A 17908-nucleotide genomic window follows, 5' to 3' on the forward strand; every position below is an offset into this window, starting at 1 on the left:
GTCCATTGACGTTGAGAGAAAGAATTGTCCTGGGATTTAACGCCATCTTTATTTCAAAATTTGGTGTGTCTTTTGGGTAGTCTTGTCTTAGATTAGGTCTTTCAGTTTTTCTCTTAAGACTGGTTTTGTGTCTGTGAAGTTTCTGAGCTGTTTTTTGTCTGTGAAACCATGTATTCTTCCATCAAACCGGAAAGTGAGTTTTGCTGGGTATAGTATTCTGGGTGAAGCATTCATTTCATTCAGTCTTGTCACAATATCCCACCACTGCTTTCTGGCATTGAGCGTTTCTGGTGACAGGTCTGCTGTAAATCTCAGGGAAGCTTGCTTGAATGTGATTTCCCCTTTTGATCTTGCTGTTTTCAGAATTCTGTCTCTATCTGTGGGATTTGTCATTGTGACTAGGATGTGTCTTGGGGTGGTTTTTCTGGGGTCTCTTTTGGTTGGTACTCTTCGGGCATGCAGGATTTGATCACATATATTCTTTAGCTCTGGAAGTTTCTCTTTAATGATGTTCTTGACCATTGATTCTTCCTGGAAATTTTCTTCCTGGGTCTCTGGGACTCCAATGATTCTTAAGTTGTTTCTGTTGATCTTATCATAGACTTCTATTTTCATCTGTTCCCATTCTTTGACTAATTTTTCCATTGTCTGCTCATTTGCTTTAAGTTTTTTGTCCAATCTCTCCTGCTGTATGGAATTGTTATGTATCTCATCTTCCACAGCACCAAGTCTATTCTCAGCTTCTGATACCCTGTCCCAGAGCTTATCCATTTTGTCATTCACTTCGTTTACTGACTTTTTCAGTCCTGTTAGTTGACATGTTATTTCAGTTTGGAGTTTTGTCATTTCTGCCTTCATATTTTCTTGGTTCTTATTAGTGTTCTGTTCAACTCGATCCATGGTTTCTTGGAGTCTGTTGAGCACCTTCCATATTGCTAGTCTAAAGTCCTTATCTGAGAGGTTGATTAGTTGGTTGGTCATTATCTGTTCCTCAGAATTGTCATCTTCATTCTCTATGTCTGATGCTGGCCTGCGTTGTTTCCCCATTGTCACACTTGTATTGTGGGTTTTTCTACGTGTTGTAGTGGTATTCATTGTCTATATGATGTAGGCAGCACACTCCTCTGGCTCCTCCCTTTCTGGATGGGCTGACTTGCCTCTAAGGGAGGGGAGTCCTCCGTGGATGAAGCCTCACACTGGGTCAAATCTTAGGCCCGAGCATGCAACAGAGAAGACAGTCCAGAGAGAAATGTTTGCTTCTGTGATATAGCGCCGTTCTTAGTGTGATTTTTCCTTCTTGTTGCAATGGAGTTCTTTCAGTCTTTCACAGCTGAGCCCCACTGGGCCGGTGTACTTTCGCGGATTTTCCCCGCCTGGTGTCACACACAGGGAGCCACCACTCTGTGTTCTTAACTGTGCATTTAGTCCATTGACATTGAGAGAAAGAATTTTCCTGAAATTTAGTGCCATCTTTATATCGATATTTGGTGTGTCTTTTGGTCAGTCTTGTCTTAAATTAGGTCTTTTAGTTTTTCTCTTAAGACTGCTTTTGAATCTGTAAAGTTTCTGAGCTGTCGTTTGTCTGTGAAACCATGTATTTTTTTATCAAACCTGAAAGTGAGTTTTGCTGGGTATAGTATTCTAGGCCAGTGGTCAGCAACCTGAGGCTCGCAAGGCACATATGGCTCTTTACACTTTTAATTTGGCTCTTCTTTGTGCCAGGTGGTTGCTCCAGGAGTCCGGACTCTGCTCCTAGCCTCTGTCAGTGCTTGTCCTGTGTGCAGCCCTGTAGGCTGGCTCCAAGAGTGTAAGATGATACCCAGTATCAACCCTAAACAAAGGGGTTCCCCAGATGTCATCCTTTCTTAAACCTCTTCCTTTGATATGTAAAATTTCACTTAATATATACTTTTGTCTCTCTCTTGATCTGAAGCCTCCTGGTTTTTGGAATTGGTTTTAATAAAGAAAGCGGTGTTCTAGCTTTTTGTGCTCCAGTCAGAGAGTACAAGGTAAAAGGCTATGGACTCCATGATCATTCTTTCCTGGCTAGCTTGGTCTGAAGCCTCCTGGTATTGGGAATTAGTTTTAATAAAGAAAGAGGTGTTCAAGCTTTTGGGGCTGGAGGCAGAGAGTACAAGGTAAAAGGCTATGGCATCCTTTCCTGGCTAGCTTGGTCTGAAGCCTCTTGGTATTGGGAATTGGCTTTAATAAAGAAAGAGGTGTTCTAGCTTTTTGGGCTCGAGGCACAAAGTACAAGGTAAAAAGCCATGGACTCCATGATCATCCTTTCCTGGCTAGCTTGGTTTATTATTTCTTTCCTGCTACCCTGCTTCTTCAGACCAGGTTGGGTGGGGCTTAGAAATACAGTGCCTGGAGTGATCTTAAAATACATATTTTATTTTGCACAAGAGTGGACATCTTCCATGAAGGGATTCTCAACCCAGAGTTTTCTTTTCTATGGACTCACATGTTCAGAGAACTCATGATTAAAGTTGTGAGCTAATACCCATAAATGCTGCTTTTCATATTGATTATGACTTTCTGCATAATATAAGTGCCAATCAGAAATTTTTTGCAAGAGTGGAAACATTTCAATATCTCCTTCTCAGACATAGCTATCCGAGAATCAGATTCTTTTTTGAACACATCCATCTTATATCTCACTGTAAAACTACTTGTGAAACTTCCCTGCAGAGAAATATTAAATTCATAGAGAAAATGAACAATGTCTGTCAAATATACAAGCTTAGCTACCCCATTCCTTGTCCAACTGGAGCTGTACAAAGTCAGAGTTATGCTCTCACTGGAACTGCACTACTTCCCTCTTGTCAACAAGACAGAGAGCACTCTTACCCTGAACAGCCATTTTACTTATTCATGGAGAAGATGCTAGTAGTGGGCATCCATACTCTCACCCAGGGTGTTGAATAGCCTGGATTTGATCACAATTGTGAATTTCACAAATTATCTTTACTGTGTCATTTGTCACAGAGTTTAGTTAAGCAAGGAGTTTTTTTTAATCCAGTCTATCATACAATGAGTGGATACAATGTACGGCTGTGCAACTTCTGTTTCTTGTGACTACACAAAAACATGGCGCCATGCACAGTGCATCATCTGTACATACATCAACACATCAGATTACTATTCTGAATGAAATGAGTTAGAAGGATGGGTGTAGACACAGAAAAATCATTTGTGGCATATAAGAACAATAAATGGCAATATGGTAATAATATCTAGAGAAAACAGGGATGAGGGACAGGAGGACTAGTTCATGATAGGAAGCTTGCCATAAAAAGTGGTGAGTTCAGTTAGAATAGAGAAAGGTACATTATGACATTGATAGTTGGAACATATCACTCTGGACAAGAACTGGATGCTGAAAATAGATAACATTCATATGTTATTCATATGACATTCAATGTACCCTTTAATTAACAATATTGCAAACCACGATGTCATAAAGGAAATTTTGCAAACCTCAATGTCATAAAGGAAAAGAGAGATAGAGATAAAAGTCAAAATTTCTGCCCCTGACATAGGCAGAGGAGAGTGAAGGGGAAGGAAACAAGGGACATTGGTGGTGGGAAAGTGCACTGGTGAAGGGTGGTGTACATTCTATGATTGAAACTCAAGTATGAATAATTTTGTAACAAAATTATGCGTAAATAAAAAATTATTTTTAAAATGTTTCAGGAACTCTATCATAATTCCTTTATAATATATCATATGCTTTTAACAAAGTGCCATTTTTGTTTTTGTGTGTATTTTAGTTTGTTTCTTGCAGCACACACTAAAGTGTCAATAGATTTTTTTTCTTTTCAGTGAAATCACTACTTTTCTCTGGAACACTGTCCTTGCTTTTAAAGATTGTTAAAAAGGTTTTTCTCTTTTACCTGTTTCATATCCATATTATAGGGTTTCAAATTTTCAGCACATTTTGGTTATCAAGAGGAAACGTTTTAAAATGTTTTGCTTCGTTATTATCAGAAATCAAAGCATTTTCCTCGAGAAGGGTGTTCACTATCCAGAATTAACAAACGATCAGTGGATTCAAAAACTGTATTTCATGGTGGATGTTACTTCACATCTAAATAAGCTTAATCAAAAACTACAAGGGAAAGGAAACACAATTTTTTCGATGTTAGAAGAAGCTATTCATTTGAAAACAAATTATCTGTTTTTGCTCAAGATTTTGACAGAGAAACTTTGATTCACCTTCCAAGCCTGTTGAAACATCACCAAGAAATAATTCTGATATTGACATTACCTATTTTAAAACAGCACTTTTAAATATGAGGGAAGCTTTTCTCAAGAGGTTTCAGGATTTCAGAAACAGCAAAGCAACATTGGCCTTTGTTAAAAACCTCTGGATGCCAATGTAACAGAATTAAATTTTTCTCCCTTTAATATCGACATTGGCAACTTTGAAATGCAATTTCTGGATTTAAAAAACAAAGAACTGTGGAGCTCGAAATTTGAATGTCTTTGTGCTAATTTAGAAAGATTGGAGAAACACAAATGTGAACTTAGTTCACAGCACAAGTGGTGTGCTTTGAAAGACCTGGAGAAGGAAGATATGTTGATTTTTAACACCTTGAATAGTATTCCTGACTCATATAATCAACTAGAAAAGCTAGTATTTGCTGTTCTTTCCTTGTTTGGGTCTACATATTTATGCTAACAATCATTTTCAAGCATGAATCTTATCAAGAGTAAACTGAGAAAACGTCTCATCGACGAGAACCTGGAATCGTGCCTAAAATTAAAAACAACAACATACAAACCTGACTTACTCAAACTATCCAAGGAAATGCAAGGCCAATGTGTTCACATTAGTGTTTGTGACTTTGTCAGTCATTGTCAGGATGTAATTTTCTCTACAATGTAAGGCAAATTTTATGTAATCTAATGTTATCAATAAATAATATTGTTCTAAAGTTTTTGTTTTATTAGTTGTGTTATTTGTATCCTCCCAACCTATGTGGATACCTGCAAGCAGAATATTCTCAATAAAACTTATTAAAACTAAAAACAGTGTATCATCCTATGTATTTTTGATTTTAAAAATGTGGCTCTCGGGGCTGGAGAGATAGCATAGAGGTAAGGCCTCTCATGCAGAAGGTCGGTGGTTTGAACCCCGGCATCCCATATGGTCCCTTGAGCCTGCAGGAGCAATTTCTGATCATAGAGCCAGGAGTAACCCCTGAGCGCTGCCAAAACAAACAAACAAAACAACAACAAACAAACAAAAACAAAATGTGGCTCTCAAAATAAATTTCAATCGTGGTTTTGGCGAGATTTGGCTCAGTTGGAAAAAAAAGGTTGCCTACCACTGTTCTAGGCGAAGATTTAATAAATTGAGTTTTGTCACTATGTCCCACCACTGCTTTCTGGCCTTGAGTGTTTCTGGTGACAGGTCTGCTGTAAAATCAAGGATGTTCCCTTGAATGTAATTTCACTTTTTGATCTTGCTGCATTCAGAATTCTGTCTCTATCTGTGGGATTCGTCGTTGTGACTAGGATGTGTCTTGAGGTATTTTTTTCTCGGGTCTCTTTTGGTTGGTACTTTTCGAGCATGCAGGACTTGATGGCATATATTCTTTAGCTCTGGAATTTTCTCTTTAATGATGTTCTTGACCGTTTATTCTTCCTGGAAATTTTCTTCCTGGGTCTCTGGGACTCTAATGATTCTTAAGTTGTTTCTGTTGAGCTTATCATAGACTTCTATTTTCATCTGTTCCCATTCTTTGACTAATTTTTCCATTGTCTGTTCATTTTCTTTAAGTATTTTTTCCATTTTCTTCCACTGTATAGAGTTGTTATTAATCTCATCTTCCACAGCACCAATTCTATTCTCAGCTTATGTTAGCCTGTTGGAGAGCATATCTATTTTGCCATTCAATTCATTTACTGAGTTTTTCAGGCCTGTTATTTGACCTGTTATTTCAGTTTGGAGTTTTGTGATTTTTGTCTTCATATTTTCTTGGTTCTTATTAGCGTTCTGTTCAACTTGATCCATGGTTTCCTTGAGTTCTTTGAGCATCTTCATATTTCTTGTCTAAACTCCTTATTTGAGAGATTGATTAGTTGGTTGGCCGTTTTCTGCTCATCAGAATTGTCATCTTCATTCTCTATGTCTGATGCTGGCCTGTGTTATTTCCCCATTGTCACACTTTTATTGTGGGGTTTTCTACGTGTTGTGGTGGTTTTTATTGGCTAAATGATGTACGTGGCCACGTTCCTCTGGCTCCGCCCTTTCTGGGTGGGTTGACTTGCCTCCAAGGAAGGGGAGCCCTCGGTGGATGAAGCCTCACACAGGATCAAATCTTCGGCGGGAGCACGCAGCAGAGTAGACAGTCCAGGGAGAGATGCTGGGCTTCAGTAATCCAGCTCATTTCTTAGTGTGATTTTTTTTCTTCTTGTTACACTGGCATTCTTTCCTTAGAATGAGTGCATGGCCTCATAGCAAAGCGGAGCTAAGTGCTATTCTGGAACCTCTGGGAGATAGAATTTTCTGGGCCCTTTTCGACCCACTCCCAAGAGGTTTAGGAGACAGGACAGGAGACAAACACACACAGCAGCACTCACAGTTTCTCACAGTCGGGCCCCATTGGGCCGGTGTAGCATCCTGACTTCACAAACAGGGGACTTGCCTTCTGTGAATTACTGCTTATAGCCGGTTTTCACTTTAGGAAGCAGCCTTGGCATTCAGGCCCCTTGAATGAGCCTCTAGGAGAGCGAATTTTCTAGGACCTTTTTGGCCCACTCCCAAGAGGTTTAGGAGACAGGACAGGAGACAAACACACACAGGCAGCACTCAGTTTCTCACAGTCCTCAAGGTGCTATCTTAAATTTAATGCTTTATATAAATCTATAATGCTGGCATTTTATACATTAGGGAACATCTCATTTACAAGGCATTTAAATTTTGACATTATTTCTATTTTTCCCTTTATTGCCTTCTTAAGATCTTTTATTGTGATATTTTTATATGTAATAATATTTTCTGGATAACAACCATTAAGAAAAATGCATTAATTATTTAGAAAAATCACACTTAAGCCCAAAATTGAAAGATTGCAAGCTTTCAAGTAGGACTTTACAGGAACTTGCCAGATACTACTTGTACTGAAGTAGCACAATATATATTTACCATCTAGTTTTTATAAAATTTCTACTCTTGATGTGATGTCGAGTTTTGTTCCAAAATTTGAGGTTGTTTAAGATGGTCTTTAATTTTTGTCATCAATATTTTGTAACTCTCTAATTTTACCTTGCTCCTAATTGCCCCTTTTCAGTTAGGCAAGCTAAGATTCTCAAGAAACAAAATACAATGATTCTTATAAATGCTTTTTCTTTTATTATTTTCTTTTCTCTTTTAGTTTAATAATCAAAGCAACCAGGACTAGAGAAATAGTACAGAAGTAATACAAGTGGCCAACCTGGGTTCAAACCCCACCCCCCAGTTCCCCAAGGATCAATACTGATCCTGAAGCAGAGATGAAAGTAAGCTCTTAGCATTATGGGAGCGGAAAAAAAAGCACCCATTTTAGAAATAGTTGGTATTATTTATGCACATGTTCCTTTACCCATAGAATCTCTTAGATTTCCATCCTCTGGGGGTGTCTCTTTCAAATCTTATATAATAATATAATTGTAATTAGTATTATTATCATTAGTGTTATTTTACTTTTAAGTAATATACAAATCTTAAATTCTTTATAAAATACTAAATATGTGGTAGAAAGCTTATTCGTCTTTGAACTAAGCTTTGAGTTCAATTTTTCTTCAACCAAGAAATGTCTTCAATAAATGTTAACTCAAATTCTGAAAGAAATAACACAAAGCTTCAGAAATAAATGTAGCTCTATTTCTATGACTGTCAGAATTGCTCATCTTCTCACAACTGAATGCTTCAGGCACCTGGGAACTGCAAGTGTGTTGGAGATTTCTCAGCCTGAGGAAATGAAGCTGTCAGCCTCAGTTGAGAAGTTAGAACATGTCAGTAGGATACAAATTCACCCTAGGTCTTCTCCCTATCTGAAGATGATACTGGGCATTTTATGGAATGATATAAGAAAGGAGAAGATTGAACACTGGAATCAATCTCCAATACTGAATTCTAATAAAATGAGTGTCATTGTACTTACAGATTTGAAAATCCTCTTTGTGTCCTGTCACTCCTTGATGCTGGAAGGTTCCATTACACTCTATCACCTATACTTTATTGATATATTACATGTGCTTTTTTTTTTTTTCAGATTCCCTGCTGTAAAGAAGAAATTTATGGCAGAGCTAAAAGAACTACGGCACAAGGAACAGAGCCCTTATATGGTTCAAAGCATAATCAGTTTGATAATGGGGATGAAATTTTTTCGAATTAAGATGTATCCAGTGGAGGATTTTGAGGCTTCTCTTCAATTTATGCAGGTGATGTATTTGGTAAATGAAGGAAGGGCAAATTGAAATGTTTTTAGTGTTTATAAGTAAATAGTTAAGTTACAAGCACATTATTTCTAAATTTTTGTCATTGGAAGTAGATTTAAGTCTTGTTGATTTTTTCCTTCTTTTTGTCCATCATCTACATATTATTTTGACTAAAATATAGCCATATTTTTACGTGCACTAGAATTGATAATATTGGTTGTGTTGTTAGTTTATATAATAATATAAGTATTAAATTACTTATGATATTGGTTATGTTATGTAGTGCATTCTTAACTTTAATAAATAAATAAATGTTTTTATTCAATTTAACATATCTTCATTTAGGGATCAGGTAGCTAGATCAAAGACTAGAGCCTATGCTTTGTATACATGGGGCCCTGAGTTCAATCTATAGAACTCCATGGTCCTCTGGAGACCCCCAAAGCTCTTGTGGTTTCCCCAAGAACTATAGGGCGACACTGTGGCCCACAAATCTGCTGGGCATTTGAATTGTTGGGTCTTACTGCTGGACCAAATATTGCCAACAATAGCTCCAGGATCTCTTGAGCACTATTTGAGGGATTCCAAAACCATCTTATTTTTTAGTATTAATTTTTAAATTTTTCTTTTAATGGCTAGAGAGAATAGTACAGCAGTTGGCTTTCAGTTGACTGATCTGGGTTCAGTTCCAGCACTTTATAAGGTCCCTTAAACCTGCAAGGAGTGATCCCTGAGCACAGAGCCAGAAGTAAATCCTAAGTACCACCGGAGTAGCCCAAAAACAAACCAAAAAATTTTAAATAGTTTAAAGTATCTGTTACAATTTATCATTATATTTGTCATTATGTTTATAACAGAAGTATTACTGCTAATGAGGGCTTATCAGTTCTATAACTTTTATGAGATTTCAACATCTGAAGGTATTTTGTAATGCTGCTTTGAACCAGATTTCATGAGAATATTTATTTAGAGATTAAATATAGGGCATATAAAATAGAGTACCTCTTCAAATGCACTAGGATAACAGTAGTAAAAGAGATGACAACCATTGATGAGGAGACTGAGATATTGAAACAGTCATACAGTATTGGGTGAAATGTAAATGTCATAGTCACATTGGAAAACAGTTTGGCAGTTATTCAAGTGGTTAAATCTAGAATTGTTGTATAACCTAGCAAGTCCTCATCTTAATGTTTGCCCAAAGGAAATGGAACTATATAATCCCAGAAAAAAATTGGATGCAAATGTTCATAGTAACATTATTCATAATAGTAAAAAAGTAGAAATGACTCTATTAGATTCATCAGCTGATAAATTCATAACCAAAATATATTCATACAATGGAATATTTTCAGTCATGAAAGGAAACAAAGTATGGATAAACATTATAAAAATAAAAATATTATATTAAGTGAAAGAAGTCAACCCCAAAAGGCCACATATTATTTAGTTTCATTAATATGAAATTATTAGAATAGATTAAATCTGTACAGGATGGAAAAGACATAAGAGGGAGGGTCTCTAGATAAAGAATTGAAGTTTTTCTAATGTAAAGTTTATAGATTTGGCTATTGTGTTAGATATCGGTTGTGAATATAAAGGCTACTGAGCTGTACATTTAAATGACTAAATTACATGTTAAGTAAACTGTATTCAACAAGGCTATAAATAATGCTTTGAGTACTTACAGACTTATGCAAAATAAAGCAGAAAGGGAGCCTAATTCTGGAAACCATAACATTTTTTGTACTAGGAAAACATTGCATGCTGGTATTGTCTATGTGTGACTGATGTCTTAGATAATATCGACTTGCTAGAGATTTTAGTTGTTTACATGGTCCCAAGATTGGCTGACATTTAGTGGTAATATCTAATGTAATACTAACATGTCACAATAAATACATGGAGTATTTAATTTTCTTTCTTGAAAACCTTAATAACCTCCGCAAGCTCTTAACAGAGAGACCAGTAAAGATTAAAGGTGCTGACATAATTTGGGACAGGCCAACTCTCCAAATGATTTCCTGACTACCAAAAAGAAACTTTCATAGACAGTAGACCACAGAAAAAGGCATTCTTTGTTGAGGAACTCTTCCCATCATTTCCTTGTCTTAGGTTAGGGGGAGAGGAGCATTCCAAACTTGCTTATGAATCTATCTGAATGATAAACACACCTAAAATGTCAGGGCTAACAAGTAAACAGCTCTGAGGCTATTCATGCCAAAAATAAGCTTCAAGTCTTATCCCTTTTCCCATGTTTATCTTCTCTGGGTAACTGTGTATATTCATCAAGGGCCAAGCTTTGCACACAATAGGTAGTCAGTAAAAATTACTTAGAAATGAATGGCTAAGTGAATCAACCTGTAATTCAGTGAATGAATATCAGCTTACTGGTTGTAGCTCATTTGTTCTTTTCACATATAGCTGATAGGCTCCAGGCTCATTATGAACTTAAATACAATGATTTAAATCCTGTGATTTTAATTTTATGATATGTCTTTGTCTATTGTATATGATTAAATTAAGAACTATTATTTGAAGTTGGTTTTTGATTTTTATTAAAATATTTTTGTTTAAAGCATTGTGACTTACAATATTATTTATAGTTAAGTTTTAGACATACAATATATCAGCACCAAACCCACCACCACTGTAAACCTGCCTCCATCAGTGTTCTCAGAGTCTGTTACTTACCACCACCACTACCCCCATAACCTCTGCTATCATAACAAGTACCTTTTTAAGTTTGGTTGTTAAAGTTTGAGTTTTATGATTTCATACTTATTGACTCTGTGGCTTGAATATTAAATTCTGTTCTTTCTTTTTAAAACATTTTAATTTAGATCATTGTGATTTACAAAGTTATTAATAGTTGGGTTTTAGATATACAATGTTTTAGCACCAATCCCACCATCAGTGTCAACGTCCCTCCACCAATGTTCCCATAGTTCATCACATGCCAATACCCACCACCCCAGCCCATTTTTCAATTTGGTTTTCAAAGTTTGGGTCTCATGATTTCATTGTTATTGACTCCATGAATTAGATAGTTAGTTCTGTCATTTCTTAACACCACCTGAGTCCCCTTAGCCCTTCCCTCCATTATTTTACACTTGTCTTTCTCCACCTACACTCAGTTTCTTTCCTTCTCCTCACTATACTCTAGGGCCAACAGTGTTCTCGACAATCCCCTTAAACCATTGCATATTTTTCATGAGGGTTTTCTAAATACCACATATAAGTAATATTATCCTGTAGTTATCTTTATTCTGGCTTACTTCATTTAACATAATATCTAGTTCCAGTTCCATCCATGTTGCAGAGAACTGCATGATTACTTCATTCCTACAATGAAAGGTAGTATTCCATTGTTGAACATTTAGGTTGATTCCTACTTTTAGCTTTTGTACTAATGCTGTGAAGAATAGTAGTGTGCACATGTCTTTTTTGGGATTAATGTTTTTTCTGTTCTGGGGCTAATTTCTCATAACTGGGATTACTGGGTCATGTGGCAGCTTAATTCTGAGTTTATTGAAAACCATCATACTGTTTCCATAGGGATTGGATAAATTTGTTTATACATTTGATGTGTCCATTTCAATTTATTTTGACAATAAATTTACCCTTTTTCTACCCCTTAGGAATGTGCACATTATTTCCTCGAGGTCAAAGACAAAGATATAAAGCATGCCTTGGCTGGACTCTTTGTTGAAATTCTTGTCCCTGTTGCTGCTGTGAGTTACATTTTTATCTTCAGAACTTTTTCAAATTGGATGAGGAAGTCACCTACTTCATAAAGACAGTATTAACATTCATCTCTATTCCAGGCTGTTAAAAATGAAGTCAATGTTCCCTGCCTTAGAAACTTCGTTGAAAGTCTATATGATACCACATTGGAACTTTCTTCTCGAAAGAAACATTCTTTGGTTAGTATCTATGAAAAAATCTAAAACACAGTACTACAGAGATTGCAATATTTAGTCCAAAATCATTTTAAGAGGCTTCCCAGATAGGAGAATAACTTACAATTCCTTCAAAAGAAGTAGTATTTCAAAATTGACTGGCTCAGGATAATATAAGATCAGACCATATCATCTCAGATGACCCTTTCAGTTTAAAGGGTTCATAGTATATTTTGAAGATTGGTTCAACTTGGGTTTTGTTTTAATTTCTGAAGCTTTTCCTCCCACTCTGATCAAAAGTGGTATACCACCTCTAACTCATAAGAAAGCAAGTTGTTTAGGTGGTTATTCATAAATTTAGGGAAAAGTTTAAATGTAAACATTGCCACCATTATAGGAACAGGTATTCCATGTCACTTTGCTGAACAGTGATGAAAATTTGCTCATTTTTCTAGTTAATGTTAAGTAATATTCAGGGTTTTGCTTTTTGGTTTTTCTTTTGAGATTAGTTGTTGGCATTAACATTAATTATAAGAGTAATTTACAATTATCTTATGTTATCTTAAGGGCTGGAGAGATAATACAGAGGTAAGCTGTTTGACTTGAACACAGCCAGCCTGGGTTCAATCTTTAGTATTGCACATGGTCTTCTGAGCACTACCGGGAGTGATCTCTGAGCATAGATGCAGGTGGTGCCTTGAGCACCACCATATATAGCTAAAAACTAAACAAAGTTGGTTTATAATTCAATTAATTTAAAAAAAGAATAAACTCATGAATAAGAATGTTAAGCACAGTATCTGATGATGGCAATCTTAGTTCATTTGAGTTAATAATGAGCCAGTTGCATTTTTCTTTAAAAACAAAATCTTTACTCACTTTAATTTGAAGGGGGAAGTCATAAAGTTATATACTAGATGATCAGAAAAATGATCAGAGGTTTATTTATATATATATATTTTTTGAGCAGCCATCCATCAGTCTCTGAAAGAAAGCAGCCCGTTAGGCAGGAAAAGCACAGTAGCACCTCTGTTTATTTGGTTGTAAGCAAATTCCTCCTGTGGTTAAATTTGGCTTATTGGAGTTTACCAGTGCAATAACATTCCTTTTAGGAATCTTTTTTAATTACAGGAAGATTTCATGTAAAAGAAAATATATATACCTACCTCTAAGACAAGGACAAACTAGGAGATATTTAGGAGAAAAACAGCCAATAATATTTATAAAAACTCTTATGTCTTCCTGCTTTTATTTCTGTGAATTAAGACTGATAAGAGAAACTGTTTCTCAAATTCATCAGAGAAATCTAAATCAGTGAATTAGGTTTTCACTCATGAACACTAACTCTTCTTTATCTGTTGAGATTATCCTATCCACACCACTACCAGTAAAGGTTTGCAAAATGTTAGCCTTTGCACAATCCTCAGTAGATTTGCTGTTTTATTCTGCTCAAATCAAGCCTACAGGAGCTGGAAGGCAGTGTTTCTGAGGTAGGGAGAGTATTCCACCTATTTTGCTGAAGTAAAATTTATCCTGTGACCTCATCTTCTTTCTCCTCAGGCCTTATACCCGCTGGTGACCTGTCTGCTCTGTGTCAGTCAGAAGCAACTGTTCCTGAACAGATGGCACATTTTCCTTAACAACTGCTTATCCAACCTTAAAGTTAGTATTTTTTAGACAATGAAAGTTGTATAAATATATATATAAAAATTCCTAGGCTGGCTTATGTACTTCTTGTTTATTCTTGATATTTACAGTGAAGAGGGGTAGACTTTATTGTAATAACTAAAAATTATTTTTTCATGGTTTTAGGAAGTGATCAGGAAATGAGCAATCACAAAGTTTTAGTGAAAATAATTTTCACTTTCATGATGGCATTAAATGTGATTTGTATGCATCTTTTGTTATTTTTTAGCTAAATGATTTGGGGAGGGAGCCACATCCAGTGTGTTCAGGGGCTACTCCTGATTTTGCACTCAGGAATTATTCTTGGTGGACTCAGAGCTTAAGTGAATCTCAGAATATGAGATTCTGAGGATCAAATCCATCAGGGCTGCATACAAGTCAAATGCCCTACCCACCGAACTATTGCTCCAGCTAATCTACATGATTGTTAATGTTGTAGGAAACCTCATTTAGCTGAGACAAAACTGTTGATTTGGTTTCAAAAACTGATTTCTTTCTCTTCCATCATTGTATTTCTCTTTCTATTTGTTTGAGTCTTCAAGAGGGTTGATCTAAGTAATATGAACTCTTTTTACCTATCACTGTTGTCATCAGTGGAAGATATTTCATTCAAGGGAAGTTTATCAGTCCTAAGTGTTGCTCTTGAGGTAGCCAGCAGGGTGCCATGGGATGTGAATGGGTATTGTCATGGCCCCTGAAAACAAAGAGCCTACAATTTAAACAACCATGATGGTCAACTTTCGAATCAACTTTACGACGTTGGGGATATAGCTCAGTGAGCAGTAAAGCATTCACCCTACATGTGTGAAGTTCTGGATAAACTTTTAAAGGGAGAAAAAATTTAAAAGTTCAAAGGGCTGGAGCACATGTAACCATTCAGAGGGACTTGGGGTTTGATCCCCAATACTTCACGCCTCCCCTAGAATAGCCTATAACCCACGTGGCCCCTACACCATAAGGGAAGTCCCAAAACAAAACAAAAATCACTTTGATTTTAATAGGGTAAATAAATTTTAAACTGTTATGTCTCATTGATAAATTAGTTGAATGAGAAGCATTCCTAGTATAAATTCAATTGACATGAATTTTTCAGAATTGTTTCCAAACGTGTCATGGACACTGAATCTTTTATATATATGTATGTACAAAATTGGTTTTTCATTGTTGAATTTAAAAGATTTTTAGACCTATCTATATATGGACTTGCCACTGCCGAAGTTTAGTTCATCTTTTGTCAACATTATCTCTCTGTATGTTCCTCCCATCCACTTCCCTTTTCTTTAGCTACCACCACCATTTATACAGTTAATATTATTGATTTTTTTGGCTTATTTGCTTATAATCTACATATGAGTGAAACCAGCTGACAGTTGTTTCCCTTACTGTTACATCACTGTAGTAGATAATAACCTCAAGTTTTGTTCCATTCAGTTTGTCCAAAGGGCATGATTTACTCTTTTTATATATAATATATATGTATATTTTCCTATCTTCCACTTAAATGCTTAGAAGTAGTATGACTGCACCATCTAGTATTTCCATTTTTAGTTTTAAAAATTAAATTTAATGTTTATATGAATTTACACTTCCACTAATAGCACTGTTTCCAGTCCTTTTCATGTAAGCCACTCTCAAATGTGTGAGATAATATACAATTGTGGCTTTGATTCATTTCTCTAAGGAATGACATTTTTCTGTGTGCATGTATGGGCCATCTCTCTGTCCTTTGCGTCTTTTTTAATTCGATTGATGATTTTTTGATATTATGGGGTTGTTTTGTCTAAATTTTAGATAAAATAATTTTAGATAAAGGTTCTTGAAATATGAATATATATAAATATATTGTATGTATATAACCTACATATACTTTAGGTTACCTTTTATTTTTTTAATTTGTTCTGTATGAAGGTTTTTATTTTATGTAGTCCCACTTTTTTATTCTTGCTTTTGCTGACTTAGCTTTTGAGAGTTTTTATCCAAATACATCTCTGATGTTGAGATTCTGGAGTATCTCACCTTATTTTTCTTCTATGTGTTTTATGGTTTAGAGTCCAACATCTACATCTTTAATCCATTATGGTATTATTTGTGCATGGTGTGAAGTAGTGATAAAATTTAATCTTTTTGCATGGTGTAGTTGAATTTTCCCAGCACCATTTGTTGAAAGGTCTTTCTTTTCTTCATTTTATTGGAGTTGGCTCCTTTATCACAGATTAGATATCTATAGCTACATTTATTTCTGAACTCTCTAGTTTGTTCCATTGGTCTTTTTTGTTCCAATACAACATTTTTTATTACTATTGCTTTGTAATGTAACTTGAAGTTAAGGAACTTGGTGCCTCCATTTTTATTCTTTACTCTTAGAATAATTTGGTCATGGAGCTCTTGTGGCTCCATGCCAAGGATAAAATAGTCTGTTCTATTTCCTTTTTAAATGTTTTTAGTAATTTAAAGTATTAGGGCCGAGAGATAGTACAGTCAGTATGGTGCTTGTCTTACAAACAGCCTACCTAGGTTCATTTACTTATTTATTTATTTTTGGTTTTGGGGGTTACTCTTGGCTATCTACTCAGCAATCGCTCCTGGCAGGCTCAGGGGACCATATGGGATGCCGGGATTTGAACCACTGTCCTTCTGCATGTAAGGCAAATGCCCTACCTCCATGCTAACTATACGCCCCCCCCCTTTTTTTTAATATAAATCTTTAAGCACCATGATTACAAGCATGTTTGTAGTTGGGGTTCAGTTATAAACAGAACACCCCCCATCACCAGTGCAACATTCCCCAGTATCTCATATGTGCCTTAAGCACCACCAAGAGGAGTAATTCTTGAGTGCAGAGCCAGTTGTTACCCTGAACATTGTCGGGTATGACCCAAAACAAAATATATACTAATAAATAAATAAAAATAAATAATAAAATATTATTAGTATTTTAATACAAATTGTAGATTGCTTTAGATCAATGTTTCTCAAAAATTTTTTTAACAATGGCCCCTTCCCACTTGTGCTTCCTACACCTGTACTACTAATGTGCCCACTGGTCTTTTAATATGATCTTCCATTTATGTAATTTTCACCTGTGTCTTTCCTAACCCAATATTTTAGGGACTCACATATTAATCAAATTTAAGGCAACTGATGAAAAATATTTAACTACTTACTAATATGTAGAAATTAATACAGGTGATTTTTCTCAATTATTTCATCTTCTGTTTTCTGTTTTAAATGTTTCTGTTGTTGTTCTTATTCTTTTTTCAGTGTCTAGGGTTGTTAACTTTTTTGGTTGCAATTCTGGAAGTTTCACTTGTTGCTGTGTATGAATCATTCTCTCTCAGCAATGTGGGGTTATGAGCAGAATCAAACTTATGCAAAGCATGATCTCTGCTCTGTATATTTCCCCTGGTCCCTATTTCCAAATAGGGATTTTCCCCCTTTTTTTCTTTTTACCTTTCCACTTGAATAATTTTGTCACATGATTCAATTTCTTCCTTTTTTTTTTTCTAAGTGTCTCTGCATCCAAAGTATGCTTTAAGGTTACTATGAGGAATGTTTCAAATATCCTAGAATAGAATAGTCATTACTGTGTTCACATATAGATTCTATTCTTTGACCCTCTTATTCATTGTTGCAGGTCTCATATCACTACTGTATCTGACTGTCTACTCGCTCAGACTTTTTAAAAAGTTTTTTATATAGATTAACTTCTTGCATTACCTCTTGTAGATCTGGTTTTATGGAGGTAAATTTCATTAGCTTCTGTTTATCTTTTATTTATTTATTTATTTATTTTTGGTTTTTGATTTTTGGGCCACACACCATGACGCTTAGTGCTCAGAAATCGCTCCTGGCATGGGGAACCAAATAGGATAACAGGGATTGAACCA

The 17908-nt window shown here is 35.7% G+C and overlaps 1 protein-coding gene across 1 annotated transcript in view; it reads left to right on the forward strand.

Moving 5' to 3' along the window:
- FRY (FRY microtubule binding protein) overlaps window positions 1-17908 on the forward strand; it is a 344446-nt gene that overhangs the window by 122176 nt on the left and 204362 nt on the right. The window contains 4 exon segments of the mRNA XM_049778737.1: window positions 8268-8436; window positions 12075-12167; window positions 12261-12359; window positions 13896-13997. Of these exon segments, the coding sequence (XP_049634694.1) occupies window positions 8268-8436; window positions 12075-12167; window positions 12261-12359; window positions 13896-13997 (463 nt within the window).

The sequence above is a fragment of the Suncus etruscus genome, chromosome 8 (genome assembly GCF_024139225.1).
Source record: "Suncus etruscus isolate mSunEtr1 chromosome 8, mSunEtr1.pri.cur, whole genome shotgun sequence".
In the NCBI taxonomy this organism is placed as follows: Eukaryota; Metazoa; Chordata; class Mammalia; order Eulipotyphla; family Soricidae; genus Suncus; species Suncus etruscus.